General features: G+C 43.8%; 2 protein-coding genes across 6 annotated transcripts in view; one reads left to right on the top strand and one right to left on the bottom strand.

Moving 5' to 3' along the window:
* The window catches only part of ATP2A2 (ATPase sarcoplasmic/endoplasmic reticulum Ca2+ transporting 2), a 51,258-nt gene extending 44,069 nt beyond the window's left edge, over window positions 1–7,189 (bottom strand). Inside the window, exons 1-3 of one of the 3 annotated variants that reach the window (XR_008312475.1) lie at window positions 6,907–7,171; window positions 5,770–5,787; window positions 5,598–5,680 (exon numbers count right to left, since the gene is read on the bottom strand). Coding sequence is in view for 1 of the 3 variants with exons in the window: in XM_053279643.1 (XP_053135618.1) it covers window positions 5,598–5,680; window positions 5,770–5,787; window positions 6,907–7,024 (219 nt within the window). In the remaining 2 variants the exon portion in view is untranslated. Of the gene's footprint in view, window positions 1–5,597; window positions 5,681–5,769; window positions 5,788–6,906 lie in introns of all 3 variants that reach the window. The other 2 variants (XM_053279643.1, XR_008312476.1) reach the window with 2 other exon arrangements.
* A 996-nt stretch (window positions 7,190–8,185) lies between these two features.
* The window catches only part of P2RX7 (purinergic receptor P2X 7), a 104,020-nt gene continuing 96,019 nt past the window's right edge, over window positions 8,186–16,186 (top strand). For 2 of the 3 annotated variants that reach the window (XM_053279656.1, XM_053279651.1), the window contains exons 1-3: window positions 8,186–12,478; window positions 14,429–14,573; window positions 15,304–15,484. The gene's annotated coding sequence lies outside the window, so the exon portion shown is untranslated. Of the gene's footprint in view, window positions 12,479–13,954; window positions 14,574–15,303; window positions 15,485–16,186 lie in introns of those variants that run through there. The other variant, XM_053279653.1, reaches the window with a different exon arrangement.

The following is a 16,186-nucleotide window of genomic DNA, read 5'->3' as shown; positions in this document are numbered from 1 at the left end:
TTTAATGTACCGATGCCACATCAAATGACTAAATCTGAATTAAAACACAAGAAAAAGGCATTGTCTACAAATCTACTGATTGGGGGGGAGGGGTGTGTGAATGAAACATTAGTCATTAGTTAAATGACGAGTAGAAAATATGTCCCATCAAAGTCTAATTAAACTGAATTAATTTCAGTCCAGTGTTGCTAAGGTTAGAATTTTATATGAAATACTATTTTGTATAATTAGTACATGTAATAGGATTGACAACCCCTTTTCCCCATCCTCTCTGCAGTGCCATCTGGACTCTTAACTTCATACTATGACAGTCTAACTCACTACATTCCATTTAAGATTAAACAAATAAAGATTTCCTTTGCAGTAGTCTTGACAACAAGTTATTTCATGCACATTTAGCCCTAGGGAATTGTCAGCCATCACTTCAGGTTATTTCACCTCATTATTCAAAGTGAGCCAACTCTGCACACCAACTGCTACAGATAAAATAAAGAGCAATATTAGTTCTACAGACTACAACTATCCCTTAGACATACCACTATTTTTGTGCATAGGAGCTGTTTGCTCTAACTCTGACTCTTGGAGGAGGAAAATATAAGGGGCCTCTGAAGTCAATTTAATTACCCAGTGAAGCCATCTTACCAAGGTAACACATTCTTATACAAAACCTATGCAAGTCCTTCTAGTTCTAGTTTTTCCTACTGTAGCTTTTTAAAGAAATCCAATAGTATACAATTTTAGACTGGCTAACAGTGCATGGTTAAGTACAAATTATCTCTATTTCACAGCTACCACAGTCAGCCAGTTCCTAGGCAGTTTTTAGACCACTAAAAGATGTATTCATTGTTTTCCTTGCATAGAAACCAAGTCAGCCTGACTAGTCTTTAGATGTACAAACTTTTACCAGACAAAAGTTTAACAGTATTTTCATTTGGTTTATGTGTCTGTCAACCAAAACCATGGCCAGCCATTCTTCAGAATCTTCTTGATCAGAAGGAAGGATTATATATTAAGTAAATAGAATATGCTATTTCTAAATGCCTTTTAAAAGGCAATTGTAACAAATTGGATCATTTCCTTGTGTTGTCAAAAGGGAAAGTTACCATCTGCTTTCTAAAACCAGTTTTCAAGAGAGGCCTTATATAATAGGCTAAATTTCTACTTCAATACCAGAACAGCAGAACTAGTATCCTCTCTATTGGACCCTGTTTAAAAACTCAAGAAAATTCATTTTGATCCATCAATAAGCATAATGTTGTTTGCAGTTAGATAGGGGGGTGGGTGCTAGTTAATTACCAGAATTAGAGTTCAGGCTACAAAATGTGTTTCCTGAACTACCGTGAATCCAGCATAAGAAGCATCAAACACACATGTGCAGATTACCAAGTGCCAATCCACAGAAGCCAGAGAATGCCAACGCTAGAACACTGTGTATGAATGCTTAGCATGAAGAATTATGTATTACTCTATGCATAACAGATACAAGTAAGATGATCTCTCATGTTCCAATAACTTAATCTTATCTATGTTGCATCTGTTATTCTCCAGTACCAGGATAACTGTGAGTACAACACTGACCTCCACATGCCAATTTCATGGTCACAAATAGAAGAATGGGACATTTTTTCAAGAAAATAATTAATGGCTCATCTTCCAAACTAGAAACAAAGCTAATATTTCATGGCCTGATGTTGGTAGAAGGAGCTCCCTGACAAATGGAGGCATAACTCAGTGGTAGGACACATGCTCTATGTGCATAAGGACCCAGATTCAACCCTCAATATCTGCAGATCTCAAATAAGACTATTGATTACTCTGAAAGAAACCCTGGAGAACTGTTGCCAGTCCAGAGCAGAAGATACTGGACAGGATAAATGCACAGGTTAAGGCTGCTTTACATGTCCACAGTGCAGAGAGTACTGTTTTATTTGTTGCAGTTGTTATCCTGTCCCTTCCAAAGAACTCAGCACAATATACATGATCCTTTCACCCAACTCCTTCATCCCACTCTATTCCCACAGCAATCATAGGAGGTGCATAAAGCAGAATGTTGAGTGGCCCAAGGTCAGCCATGTCATGGCTGAGTGGGTATTTGAAGCTAGTTTTCCAAGTTGTAGTCAGACAATCTAACCACCATTACACTTGGCTCTTAAAAATGCACCAAGTGCCTGCCATGAAGCCCAACATATTGTTAGAGAAAAGATTTATAATCTCATTTGTTAGAACCCACACTCCATGACCAGGGACACAATTAAAAAATGTTTTCGCTTCTCTTCAATGTATGCCTGGCAAAATCATATTCTGAAGGACTATGAGAATATAGTCACACCATTCTTTATACAAAATTCACAAGTACCATGCTTATAAAACTTAGTGTTCTTAATTTCAAACCCACCACAACATTGTATTATACTTATGGATCCAAACATATGAATAGGGAGCAGAATATGGTCAGTGAACGAATTTTAGTACCCACACATTTTGTAGCATAGTGGCCAACAAAATACAGATACTGTCCCATATTCCTCAGTCCCCTGAAAAACCCTTGCAAGACAGTTTTTGCCCCAACACTCTCAGTTTCTTGCCCTTTTAAGAACTCTTTGGCTGCTTTGTCACTGAATGCCACAAGATCACTGAAATCATCCAAGGACTCCGTTCTCCAAATGGTACAGGGAGAACAAGGACTTTACAACTCACAGTGAGGGCTATTCCCATGCTGTACTTCAATACTAGGTTTCCCAATTGCCTCAGTACTAGCATAGTGTAAAAGGAAAAAAGGGAGGAAGCAGGTTTCTCCTCCCCACCCAAGTGTGCTGTGCAATTTTTTAAAAAATATTGCACATTTGGACACAAACTGGCAGGTACCATGGTTTCATCATGCCCATTCAGGTTTTGGCTTTGTCCAGTCATTAAGTCTACAGGCTAAAAGCTATCAAATGTAGGCTTTCAAACACGTAAGCAAGTCTAAACCCATTCTGTTCTGCAGAATTGAGAGCAAGAATTATATTTTAAGGCATACTCGAATGTTAACCAAGGCAACTGCTACTGCTCAATAGCAGTTATTCAAAGAATTACTATTAGTTTTGTTCTCCAAAAATAGTCAACAGTGAGCCAGAACTGCTACCTCTAAAATATCTTCAACCTGCATTACACAGGCCTAGATACCTTTTGTTGAATTCAGACATGAAATTAAACCCCATGATTATAGAACACCAACACGAACTGCATGTTATGCAAGATACACTTTTGTGCTATTATAGTGGAATTAACTCTCTCCAGATTTAGTTCAGAAATACACTTTCTTTAATTTCCAGGAAACAAAATATCCTCCAGGCAATACCTATGTGATTGTTCTGAATACTACATATGGTAAGATGTGACAAGTCATCTTCAAATTTGAGCAATTTAATTCATGTTGTAATGTTAACATGTTCGCATAGTCCACAAAGGCCTTAACTAGAACTGTGAATGCTCTCAGAATCTACAATATCTGAACATACCTAGTGCTACCATAAACACAGATAACTGACCGTTCTACACATGCAGTGCAAAACCAGTCATGTTTAGGAAGGAGGAATAATGTCTTGATGCAGTAACACAAATACATTCAACGGCAAATAAAGGTTTTCATAATGTGGCCTCTGGTCATTCATATCAACAACAATTAATATTTTCCCATTATTTCTCAAACAGAAGTTTACTCTGAATGGGCTCATGTCTTCTACCATTTGTTCAAGTGACTTGTGGACCTCACTCACACCTTTGTATAAAATGCAGCATGCTCACTCTTTCAAAACTGAGATTGCCACTCATAGTTCACCTTCATAAGTGGGGGGGAAACCAGAAGTGGGTAAGCCACCTGTCTCCTCAAGCAAAATCAGTGCCAGCCTTTAGCTGGCTGCAGTGATAAACACATACCAGAACAGAAGCCCTTCTTCTTTGAAACAGCATGCCAATGTCATGATATCCGATACCATCACTGGCCCAAGACCAGCAATATACGGCACTGCATAATAGTACAATGATAGCCCTCCTCTCAGCCCCCTTAAAAAAAAAAGTCATACCCCTACTGCCATAATTCATTTGCCCATGGTAAGCAAAATCCACACCATTTGTTTGCATTTACTTTCCACTCTATCATGGCACCAAATATATGGTCAAATTACTTTCAAAATTCTGCCACATATATCAGTAGCAGTTGGGAGAGACCTACTGATGCAAGTTCCACATCTGAGTCAGAGCTTGTGCATACAAACAGGGGACTGCTGAAGCCCCCCCCTTCCCATTACAGTCCCTTGTATCCCCTAAAAGCTGTTCCAGGAAGTCAGGTACCACCCACAGTCAAACCAACCCACAGAACAAGGAGTTGCAATTGAAAATAACTTTCAGCACTTGTGTTTTGGGTGGTATAAAAATGTATTAAATAAATAATAAAATAAAATAAAAGGAGCTCTAGAGTGACCCCACTTAGGGGTTCTATGACTCCCTCTCCCATTGCATTTTACAGCACACAAGGTGTACATTCCACACCTCAATCATTCTCACAGCAATCCTGTTGGTTAGATCGAGAAGTGGCAATTTGCTCAAGGCCACCACAATCTTAGCATTCAAACCTGGATTTTTCCCAACCAAACACTATGCTCCACCCACTGCACCACACTCACCCCTGCTTAAATTTAATCTCCAGATTTATTACTTTCAAAAAGATGATGCTCGTTTCTGCCTTTTCAGCTCATCAGCAACACATGTACCATGACCACTTGTCTCCTGTATTTTTATTTTCACTGCATATCTACCATGCCTCGGCAATCACACACTTGGCATCAAGCAACATTAGCCTACTCAATGCCTTTAACCAAAAAAAAAAAAAAAAGTAAAAGTTAAAATATCCAGAACTGGTTTCGCAGCCTCATCCTACCAATTCTGCATGCAAGGCAAGGAGTTTATTTTACAAGAGACTTCCCAAAGGTCAGTTACCAAATTTGGTCAACAATGGTGCCATCACTGCTGTCATCATTCTTGTCACTGTCAAGAGCAACAACTGTCACCTTGCTATTATCAGCAAGGGAAGGCAACTGGAATATTCCCCAATGCAAATTCTATTTACAGTTTGCATTGCATCCAAAAAAAGACTTCCAGCAGTCTCAGTTAGTTTCATAACAATCAGCTGTGAAAAGAATAGCAGTTCACCACCTTACTGGGGCCAAGGTGAAGGAGGAACAGCATCCAAAGAACCTGCTTCAAGCTTGTACAGAAATCAAACACGATATCTATCCAAAAATGTTTGTACTGTATCTGGTTTAAAAGGCATGCCATCTGGACCCCATAATAAGTTTTTTATTCAGATGTCCCACTGAAATCAGACTTGCACATGAGAAAGCACATTTAGGTTGGGTGGGAAAGTTACCGTTTTAAGATTCTGAGATTAATGGAATTGTAGCAAGTCTAGATGTCCAATCCAGAACCAGAATTTGCAATTTCTTTTTTCTTTCTTTCTTTGCAGCTTGTGCTCATTAATTTAAAATATGTTGAGGAATCTGCACCTCACTATACAGACAGCAGGTCAGTCAAATAAGTCAAAGATATAAGATACTTACAAAAGATATACATGCTGCCAACAACAAAATTCTAACTAATAAGTCTTCAAACTGTTCGATCACAAGCTCAAGTAAAGTTTTGCCTGCAAATATAAAACACAGCTATAAGTTGTCAAATATACACCAGTGCAGAGTCAAAGAAATACCACATGGGCCCTACAAGCTTGCTTACCTTCTTCAGCTGGTAGTTCTTTAAGAGGCAAGAGTTTTTCCAAGCAGCATGTCAAAAACAAAACAAAAAAGAGAACAGATTGTTATAAACCTCAAAAGGTATTCAACTACTGATTTTTCAACTACATGAAATAGCTGGGTAGGGGCACACCTGCATGAGAGTGTTAGTAAAGCTAAAATATTTAACCAAAAGCATATATACAGGCACAAGCAACCGGGGTGGGGTGGGGGATTAAGGTGCTTCATTTCAATGAGACAGAGAGATGGCCTAACACTCCCTTCATTTTACAATCAAGTATGTTTCAGCATCAAGCCAGAGAGATTACAAATTCAGCGAAGTCATCACTGCTACCAACCATAACTTCTCATGCAGCTCCATACAAAGGCTCCCAACGCTCCCTCCCCCAGGCCATAGCCAAACATGGATGTTATTTTCACCAATCTCCATTTTCCATAAGTGTGTGTGTGGGGGGGGATTAAGATACAATTATGTTATAAACCATTCATGGGTAGCTCCTCCATCTTCCTCTCAGCACTACAGTTTCCTATTAGAAAGCCAGTTTTGCAATACACACAGGGCAACGTATCCCCCCACACACACCCAGCCATACGCGAGTCTTTTTTTAAAAACCAAGAGCAACATTTCACAGGAACAAGGGACCAAGCCGGAAGCACAGGAAACAAAGGTCAAAAGGGAAATAGAGAGAGACGCGGCAAAAATGATAATGATCGGGGTGGAGGGGGGGGGAGAAGGAGATTGGGAGAGAGGAACGTGCTCTATGTACACCAGCAGCAGCACCTCTTCCTCCACAAAGGTGAAAGGGAAGTGGGGGCTGACAGCGTGCACACTGGAACAGCCCCAGAGCCGGGGCATGCAGGAAACCCACGAGGTGGATGGCGCGTCAGCCATCTTCTCTCTCCCTCTTTTCTTTTATTCCGGGTCCTCCTGGAGCAGATGCCGGTTTGCCTTTTTCACACAGAGGTTTCGGGCCCAGAGAAAGGAGGATAAAGAAAGTGGGGGGGGGGAGAGAAGGAAATCCCAGCAGCATCACCCCTAACTAGGAGGGTGGGTTTTTTTGGGTGGTTGGTTTTTTTGGGGGGGAATGCAGGCGAGATGCTGCTGGTGCTTTGGACTTACCGTTGGTACCCCATCTCTCCCTGAGCTTCTTGACTTGCTCCAAGCTGAGGCCGGTGCTCTCGTTGACACCGAAATAAGCCAAAACTTCCTCCACGGTCTTGGTGTGAGCGTTCTCCATGGCGGAGGCCAAGCAAGCCGGAGCAGCAGCAGCAAAGGGTGCCTTGTGCGTGTCTGTCTGTCTGTCTGCTTTCTCTCCCCCCGCCCTCCCCCTCTCTCTCTTCCTCTTCCTCCTTTGCAGCAGCAACAGGAACAGCAGCAAAACCCTGGACTGGCCAACCCTCTCTCTCACCCCCCACCCTCCCCCTATGGAGCCCCACACCGCCTCTGATGTGTCACCCGAGAAGACTGGTGGCTCTAGAGCCCTGATCTAAAGAGGTCGGTGGGGTTTAAGAGACAGTGATGATGATGGTGATTAATAATAAATGATAAACTGGAAATAACATGAGGGGGTCTCTTTCCTTCCTGTTTCTCCCCCCCACACCCCTAGAAAGGGGGGCACACCTACCAGCAGCCAAGAGAAACCAACCCCCCTCCTCCCACCCCACACACCCCCTCCCCCCCAAAAAAGCACCCTTTTATCTGCAGCAGGGATGCCTCACCCAGCCCTTCCCCCCCACCTCAGGTCTAATGGAAGGGGGCGGAAATATCAGCAACTCAGCGGGGGCTCTGTCGCCCCGACACAGAGATTATTGTGGGGGGCCCTACAAGATTATTCAAATAGCAGCCCCTTTTCTCTCTCTCCTCAGAGGAGTACCCCCTTCTCCCCCCACTGACAATACTGCGGATTTACCACACGGGCTGCTACTCCTGCACTAGCAATTGCCCCTCTCTTGGCTTCCTTCAGGAAGGGGTATGATGAGGATTGCCCCCAGCGCCACTAGCGCCACCCCCGCTTGCACTCTCCTCTCTTCCGCTGCCCCCTCGGCTCGCCGGTTCCCCCCTTCTTGCCCGGGGTTCTTGCTGGCCCCCCTCTCAGCTGCCCTCCCCAGCGACGGCTGAACCGGCGGCGGCTGCTCTAATAGAATTTATCGGAGCCAACTCGCCGCTGCCCCTCGCGCGGCCGCAGCATGTGGACGACGCTCATTGGCCGGGAGCAGGGAGCGAGGAAGGGAGGAGGGCGCTCCTCCTCCTCCACCCTCCCCGCCTCGTGACGTCACTCCGAACACCCGGATCCTGCCGCTGAGATTTCGCCAGAAGCCGGGAAAGGGAAGGGAGGGGGGAGGAGGAGGGAAAGGGGGAGGGAAGCGGGGGGGGGGGGTTGACTGACACACAGGCCCACATCCCGACGGAGTACACAACAAAAAGGGGGGAATCGCCCGCCCGCGCCTTGACTTTGCGGCATGCTCCTTCTGCGCTCCCTTCCCCCACCCCCGCTTTCCCCGACTTCTTGGCTGGGAGGCAGAAGAACGCAGGCGGGCGTCGTAACCCAAAGAATTTTTTTTTTTTTTAAAGGAATTGAGAAGCCGGGATGGGAGGAGGGGAGGCAGGCCCCCGACGACCCGAGGAGTCTCGAGCGCCAACGGACAGCCGAGTTGGGGACGGGGAGGGGAGGAAGCGCACCCCCCGCCTCCCTCTTTCGCGTATCCTGACGTGACGCGGCTCCGTGGCAATTCCCTTCCCTCCCTTTGTGGTGGTGGAGGAGGGAGAGCCGGTGGTTGGCTGAGCAGATCATACATATTAAGATCACACACAGCATACAGCGTTTCTCTCAGGGCCGTTGTCTCTATTTATTTATTTATATTTATATCTATTTATTTATAAATAAATAAATAAACCTAGAAAATAAATAAATAAATCATCACAGAGTTCCTCAGAGTGGTTCAGTTGTCCCTCACTCTTCAGTCCCATACACACAAGGTCTGTCTCAGGGCCATTGTTCTTTATTCCCCACACACACACACCTCTCTCCACAGGATTTCTGTCAGAGCAATGGTCCCTCATCATGCAGGGAACATAGGCAGCTGCCACATATTGAGTCAGACCCTTGGTCTATCTCGCTCAGTATCGTCTTCACAGACTGGCAGCGGCTTCTCCAAGGTTGCAGGCAGGAGCCTCTCTCAGCCCGGTCTTGGAGATGCTGCCAGGGAGGGAACTGGGAACCTAGATGCTCTTCCTAGAGCGGCGGCTCCATCCCCTGAGGCACTAGCGGAGGGAGGCCAGCGGCGGCCTGTGTCTGCCCCCTATGTCTGACGACAGATGTGGGGGGCATGGTCTAGCTCCCGAGCGGGGCCAGCGCTGCGCTGCTGCTGCTCCTGGCCATGGCGTGCTGCAAATGCAGCGCTGGGCATTTAACTCCCGAATGGGGCCGCGCGGCTAAACCACACACCTTGCATCTGATGTCAGATGCGGAGTTGTGTATCGGGGCCGTGAGGCACGGCGCCTGAGGGACGGCGGCCCAGGTTCTTTGAACCCCGTCACCCAGTGGTGGCTGTTGCCAGAACCTGAGGGGTATACTCGTGTGAAATAGGGGCCGTAACCCAGAATTTGGCTTTTAAAAAGCCAAATCTGGCAACCCATGAGTCCCTTGCCCTGAGGGGAAATATCTTGCTGTGCTCACACATCAAGTCTCCTATTCATATGCAACCAGGGCAGACCCTGCTTAGCTACCACAAGACCAGCTCTCCTCTCCTAACTTTGGAACCTGGACCTAAAGGCCTTTGGAGCCCCCCTTCCGTGAGCTAAGCATCCCTTTTTAACACTCTAGGTTCTCTAGGACACAAACCACACCACCTAGGAACAGACTCCGGAGGATTTGGGGCCTCCCCAGGCGGTATAGAGGCCCTGGACTTTGCCTCTGCCCTCACACACCAATCAAGTTTCTTTCTGAGCAGTTGCCCTTCATATGATGAATATAAGACACATATTTATATACTGCTTTTCAACAGAAGTTCCCAAAGCAGTTTTATACAGATATAATTATTATTATTATTATTATTTTACATTTTATATCCCGCTCTTCCTCCAAGGAGCCCAGAGCGGTGTGCTACATACTTAGGTTTCTCCTCACAACAACCCTGTGAAGTAGGTTAGGCTGAGAGAGAAGTGACTGGCGCCAGAGTCACCCAGCTAGTCTCATGGCTGAATGGGGATTATAAGCAAACAAAATGGCTCCCTGTCCCCAAAGGGCTCACAGGGACACAAACCACACCACCCAGGACAGACTCCAGAGGATTTGGGGCCTCCCTAGAGGCCCTGGACTTCGCCTCTGCCCTCATGGCACACACTGATTTAGTTTCTTTCTGAGCAGTTGCCCTTCATATGATGAATATATGACACATATTTATATACTGCTTTTCAAGAGAAGTTCCCAAAGCAGTTAATACAGATATAAGGAAACAAAATGGCTCCCTGTCCCCAAAGGGCTCACAGTCTTAAAAAGGAACATCAGATAGACACCAGCAACAGCTGCTGGAAGGATGCTGTGCTGGGGGAATCATCTCTTGCACACATACACACAGGATCAACTGCCCCTTATTCTTCACACATCTATACACTTAATTTCAGCCAGGGCAATTGCTCCTTGTTTGTTACACACATCATTTCTGTCAGGGCAGTTGTCTCTTATCCCTCATACATATTCACACAGGGCAGTTTGTTTGTTTATTACATTGTTATTCTGCTTTTCTACCCAAAGGATATACAAAGTGGTGTATGATAACACAGATAGATACAATTTAAACTCCCATTTTAAAATACTGTATATTTACCGAGCAGTCAACAGTGGTAGGGCAAGCATTAAAATTACAATGAAGGGTAAACATGACACTTAGGTAATAGCTACTCAACATCCAGCATTGAGTTTGCTCGGAACACAGCTCTGCTTCTTAGTTGAGCTATGCTGCAAAGTGGTTGCATTTGATCGAGCAAACTCAGTTCTTGGACAGCTACCAATGAAATTGATCTAGGATGCTGGTCTCCAGTTGGTGGATTAGGATTAACAGTGGACCATGCCTCAACCTAAAGTAGGTAGCACTGTGGAGAGGTCAGGTTACAAATTTGGGGAGGGGCTGTAGGACAGTGGTCCAGCCACTGCTTTGAACACAAAAGGTCTCAGGTTCAATCGTGGTATTTCCAGGTAGGCCTGGAAAAGACCCCTCTCTGAAACCCTTGAGAGCTGTTTCCAGTCAGTAAAGCCAACGCTGACCTGGATGGGTCAGTGGTCAGATTAAGTAGAAGTCAGCTTCATATGTTTATATCTTCACACAACATGGGAGGGAGATAATTGCTATAACTGGATGCCTCCCACATCAGGGATGTTGTTGGCAAGTCTTGTTGTTGGCAAGCAATAAAATAAAACATTTATTTATTTATTTATTGTTAATTTCATATTAAATTGTTATAATTTATATACCATTTTTAAAAAAAAACCAAGGAGGTTTACAAACATTTAAAACAAGATAAGACTCAAAAAATTACACAAAAAATATTAAAATGGAATATACAAATACAAATCTAATTAAAAGTTTAAAAAACACACACACACAAATGATAAATTCTTGTGCGCTTAATATAACACAAATCACCCAGAGACGTACGTTTTGAGCGTTATAACAATATGTTAAAGAAATTAAATAAATAAAAATAAATAACACACCAAGGTTGTTCTCATGTCCATTTTTGGTGGACGTGGAGAAGGCAAGATTGAGCTTCTCTTCCCCCGCCCCTCCAACGATTGTGATCCATGTATGGAATTCACAACCTGCCCGCATCTGCACTGCTCTGGGCGACACGGAGTTCTGGAGCCCAGGAAAATGCAGCCCAGCCTCCAGATAGCCCTAATGTACCGCCTGAGATGTGCAGTACATTGAGGGATTTGCCCTCAAGCCGGGCACTCTAGGCACCCAGCTCTGTATCTGTGTCTCACTCTGTACACTCGCACAACCGTGGCCCTGGGTAAAAGTGCACACTTGCACCCTTTTACACAGGTAAAAGGCCAGGTAAAAATCCCGGGCTACCCGGGAGGGCAGAGCCAGGATCGGCCTCAATCCTGGTGCTTCACATGAACTTGGGTAAGGCTGCTCATGTGGACAACCCCACCATGTTCACTTACTGCAAGTATCAACATCCATCAAACACTAGATAGTACTGTATTAACTGAACAGAATATGACTCTGGATTTAAAATGATCCTCTTAAGAACAGAGGTTAAATATTTATTTACCTACCTACCTACCTTCCTACCTATCTAATAAATTTGTATACTGCCCACTACCAAAGTCTCTAGGTGGTTTGTTTTATGCTGTAATGAAACAAACCAATAATTTAACAGTTACCACATATAAAAATCAGATGAAAATATCCATAAAAAAACACACCAACAAACTAAAACGCTTGGCTGAAGAGATGTGTCTTTAGCTGTTTCCTAAAAGCCAACAGGGATGGAGCAGCTCTAATCTCAGCAAGAAGTGCATTCCACAGTCCTGGAGCAACTACAGAGAAGGCTATACCTGTAGAGGTCAAATAGAGGTTATACTTGTATAGAATTTACCAAAAAGGAAGAGGACTCTGAATGTAAGATGATCCCCTGATTTCTACAGTCAAATAACGTGGGGAAAGCCTAGTACTGGATTCAGGTAAATATGGTACCTATCACATCATCTCTTTTTGCCTGTTATTTTGCCTGCTGCTTTTCACCAGCAAAAACACACACACCAAGGCAGCACTAGGACAGGAAAATCCTTTTGTTCTACTGCTTAAGAAAAAGTGCTTTTCAGCACAAAATGCTTCCCGAGGCTTTGGCCTCAATTTGCCCAGTGATAAAAGCATGCCTAAAAAGGAGTGATGGGGCATGCATGTGACCACTTGGGAGTTAATTTCTTCTTGCTTCTTGCTGGAAAGGGGGCTAGATGTTTGGAAGATGAACAAAGGGGCTATCCCTGTGCAGATGCATTCAAAGCTAGGAATGGTCGACAAATAGGCTTTAATTCTGACCCCGGTAAAGCCACTGAGAGTTGTTCCTGTTTACTCCTGTAGAATTGAGATCAGATCTTCAGGCTCTCCTGAAGGGATAATACTTTTGGGAAAGCATGGAGTTTCCTGGACCAATTTATCTCTTTTCACTGGCAAGCAGGTTATTTTGGCCCATCAGCAGAGAGGCATCAAAGCTGATTGTAAACTGTGGAAGCGTGAAGGCTTCAGGTAGATTAATTTCTCTGGCTGGAGCAGGCCACAGAAAAATATAACTGGAAGAGAGACCTATACATATGAATCCACTGCTCCTGAGGAGCGGAGATTACGATGTGAATGCAGAGGAGGACCTTGGAAGGAAAGACAGCACTGCAAGAGGTCAATTTCATTCTAAGTGAAATTCCACTGACTTTAATGCAATCAAATTCCTGTTTATGTGTCTAATGTCTCATTCATTTCTGTGTCTCATTCACACTGCCAGATAGCCTTCCTGTGATCCATAATATTCCAATGGAGTTTAATTTGAGCAAGAGTACATCTTACATAAGGATACTTAGTCCTGGTCAGGTAATATTAAGTAATAAGAAGGAAGCCCCAAGGAAGTAATAAGAAGGAAGAGAGTGCTATTGAACCCGTGGTGTTTCATGGTACCCCTGATAATCACATCTAGACCCCACACATTTCTCCCCTCAAAAGTCACCTATTTCACAGAACCTTTGGTGTAATCCCTTAGTTTTCATTATTTATTTATTTATTTATTTATTTATCGATCGCTCAATTAATCAATCATATTTCTATACCACCTGATATATACATCTCTGGGTGGTGTTTATCTCCAACTGAAATTGAAATTAAATTTGGGATGAAGCTGTGTTTCCTTTTCTGTTCTTGCCTTTCCTCTTTCAGTTATTCAGCACCCTTATCAGTCTTTAATCTCCTCTTTTTATACTCCCTCACAGTCAAAATATAGATTGCACGTTCTCAGGGTCACAGGAGCACTCTGTGTGTGTGGACATGCCTTGTGTTAATATGCTACATACACTGAAGGTGCTATGTAAAAAAAAGAATCTAAAGCTAGTTCACAACATCCTGTCTAGTGTAACAAACCTGTGATGGAGCTGTGCAGATAGGATCAGGCCTAATTCAACAGTGAACATAATACAGCCTTAGGGGGGAGTTATTCCAAATCAGAGGGTAAGACTCAATTAGGCTTGAGGCCCATCACCTTTCATGTTAGAAATGATTCAGAATGAATCAGGCCTCCTGCCTTTCTCCTAATGGGGTAGGTGGAAGTAGAGATACATTAAGCAAAAAAGAAAAAGAAAAAATGAATGGAAAGAATCAATGGGATTTAGTCGGTAGGAGGACATCTGGTTCAGTACCCTCAAATCTGCACAAACCTAGACACATTATGTAAAGCAGCATATTTTTTAATTACGTCAGTAGCTGTTCTCAACATGTGCAACAATGGAGTTCTCTTTGATGCTCAAATGTCAGGCGAGAGACTAATGGCATTGGCTGGAGTTAAGCAAAGCACAGGAGGGTGCCATTCAGAGTCCCCAGCAGTTCAGCCAGTTCACCCAAATGTTGACCTGCCATGCCCTTTCTATTTCCAGCCTGAACTTCTTCTACACCACTGGCGTGGACAATATCTGATCACTCTACCAAACAAAAGCCAAGAGAATGGAAAGATGCCAGCCTCTGACTCTGGGCCTAGAGGAATGGCTGGGAAGCCAGGATGCTGCCTCTGAACTCTGAAAGGTATAGGCAGGATCTCCACATTCCAGTCTAGCAGTTCTATCAACACTGGCTGGCATCCTGACTACATTTACTAGGGGAAGTCCTACTGAAATTGAGTAGTCCTTAGACTGCTCCCTGAATAAGTACTACTGAGAAATTTAGTCAGGGTGTCAGACATGGTCTCAAAAGCTACAATGATTGTAACTGCATCATCACTGTGCATAATACTTTGCAAAGTACAAAAGGTCCCTGCCCTTAGGGGATTACAATCTAAAATTCAACACAGAGGGAACAGATAAAGGGAAGGAAACTCAGGTGGGAACGTATGGAACTAGTCTGAAGTAAGCCATTTGGGACTTGGAGGGCATGATAATTTTATCTTATTTGTTACATGAACCAGCACTTTAAATGTAGCAGAAAAATCCTCTTTTAATCACTTCAAAGCTGCTGTATAAAAATGAGAAGATTGTAAAGCTGCATTTCTCTGATAGAATTATACAGTTTAAATATAGTAACTAGTTGGTGAGTTGTGTTTTCGCCTCCTAGGCTTGCTGTTTGATATCACAGAAATATGTCAAGCTCTCTTTAAGGAGCTTATAACTTAAAACCAATATATAGATAATATTAGATATCTAATATGGAGATGACAGAAACTGTTATGCAAACTCAGTAGGGGAAAATGATTATATGTGGTTCTGAATTTATGTAACAGACGAATGATTGCTTTTACCCTTATTCTCTCTCTTGCTAGGCACTGCAGTTTGGGTGCTTCTGTTAGCAACAGGAGATAGAAACTGGTAATAGTCGAAGGCAAGAGCTGATTTCCCACACTGGGCCAGTCATCCCTTTCTGCGTTCAAGTCTTTCCATCACTGAGGTGGCCACTAAATGAGTTTCCATGAGTCATGGGATGAAGAATCAAAATCTGGGCTGGTATGTTTCTTTGATGGTTTTCTCCACATACATTCCTGTTTCGAATCCCACTTTCAAAGCTGTCCCTCATTGCCTCTGCATGACTGAAATGCCATGTGGATGTGAAATTTGTGGTGAAGTCATTGTAGGATGCTTTCACCTTATCAGTGTTGTGAGCAGAATATTTCTGACAAAGGCATCCCAAAGCAGAGACGGCATGTGCTCCAGCTGTCCCTCCTAACTAGAGACCGTCTCTGTGGTTCCTGGCCCTATCAAAACACTATCCCTCTTTTTGTCTTCTGAGGAAGCTTCATCAAAATTTCATTAGTGTGAGTTCCTAGCATGTTCATTCTTCAGGGTTCAGCTCCCTCCCAGGTCCTCCAGAAACGGAATGTCTGAGTGGATGGAGGGACGGATGGATGCGTCTTTTCTCTGGAACACATTAATGGCAACCCATGCGCATGAGCCCTAAAGCACCATGCAGTGCTCAGCTGGCCTTTTCACACCCTACAGCTGCCTACAGTTCTTGCCTGGCTTGTTCTTGAAGGCTTATATTTCCAGTTAAATGGAAAGATGCTTTATGGCATGGCAGGGTAACAGGTAAAGGGCAAAAGAAAAACACTTTCCTCACAGGTCTAGGGGTCTTGTTTGGATTGTAACCATCCCTAGCCTTTCACTGTTGGCTGTTGCCTCTGCAGACTCTTCCTTCTTCTCCAGAGACAG

The sequence above is a fragment of the Hemicordylus capensis genome, chromosome 15, assembly GCF_027244095.1.
Source record: "Hemicordylus capensis ecotype Gifberg chromosome 15, rHemCap1.1.pri, whole genome shotgun sequence".
NCBI classification, from domain to species: Eukaryota; Metazoa; Chordata; class Lepidosauria; order Squamata; family Cordylidae; genus Hemicordylus; species Hemicordylus capensis.
Note: the sequence above shows the minus strand (reverse complement) of the source record. Positions and strands in the feature narration are given on the sequence as shown.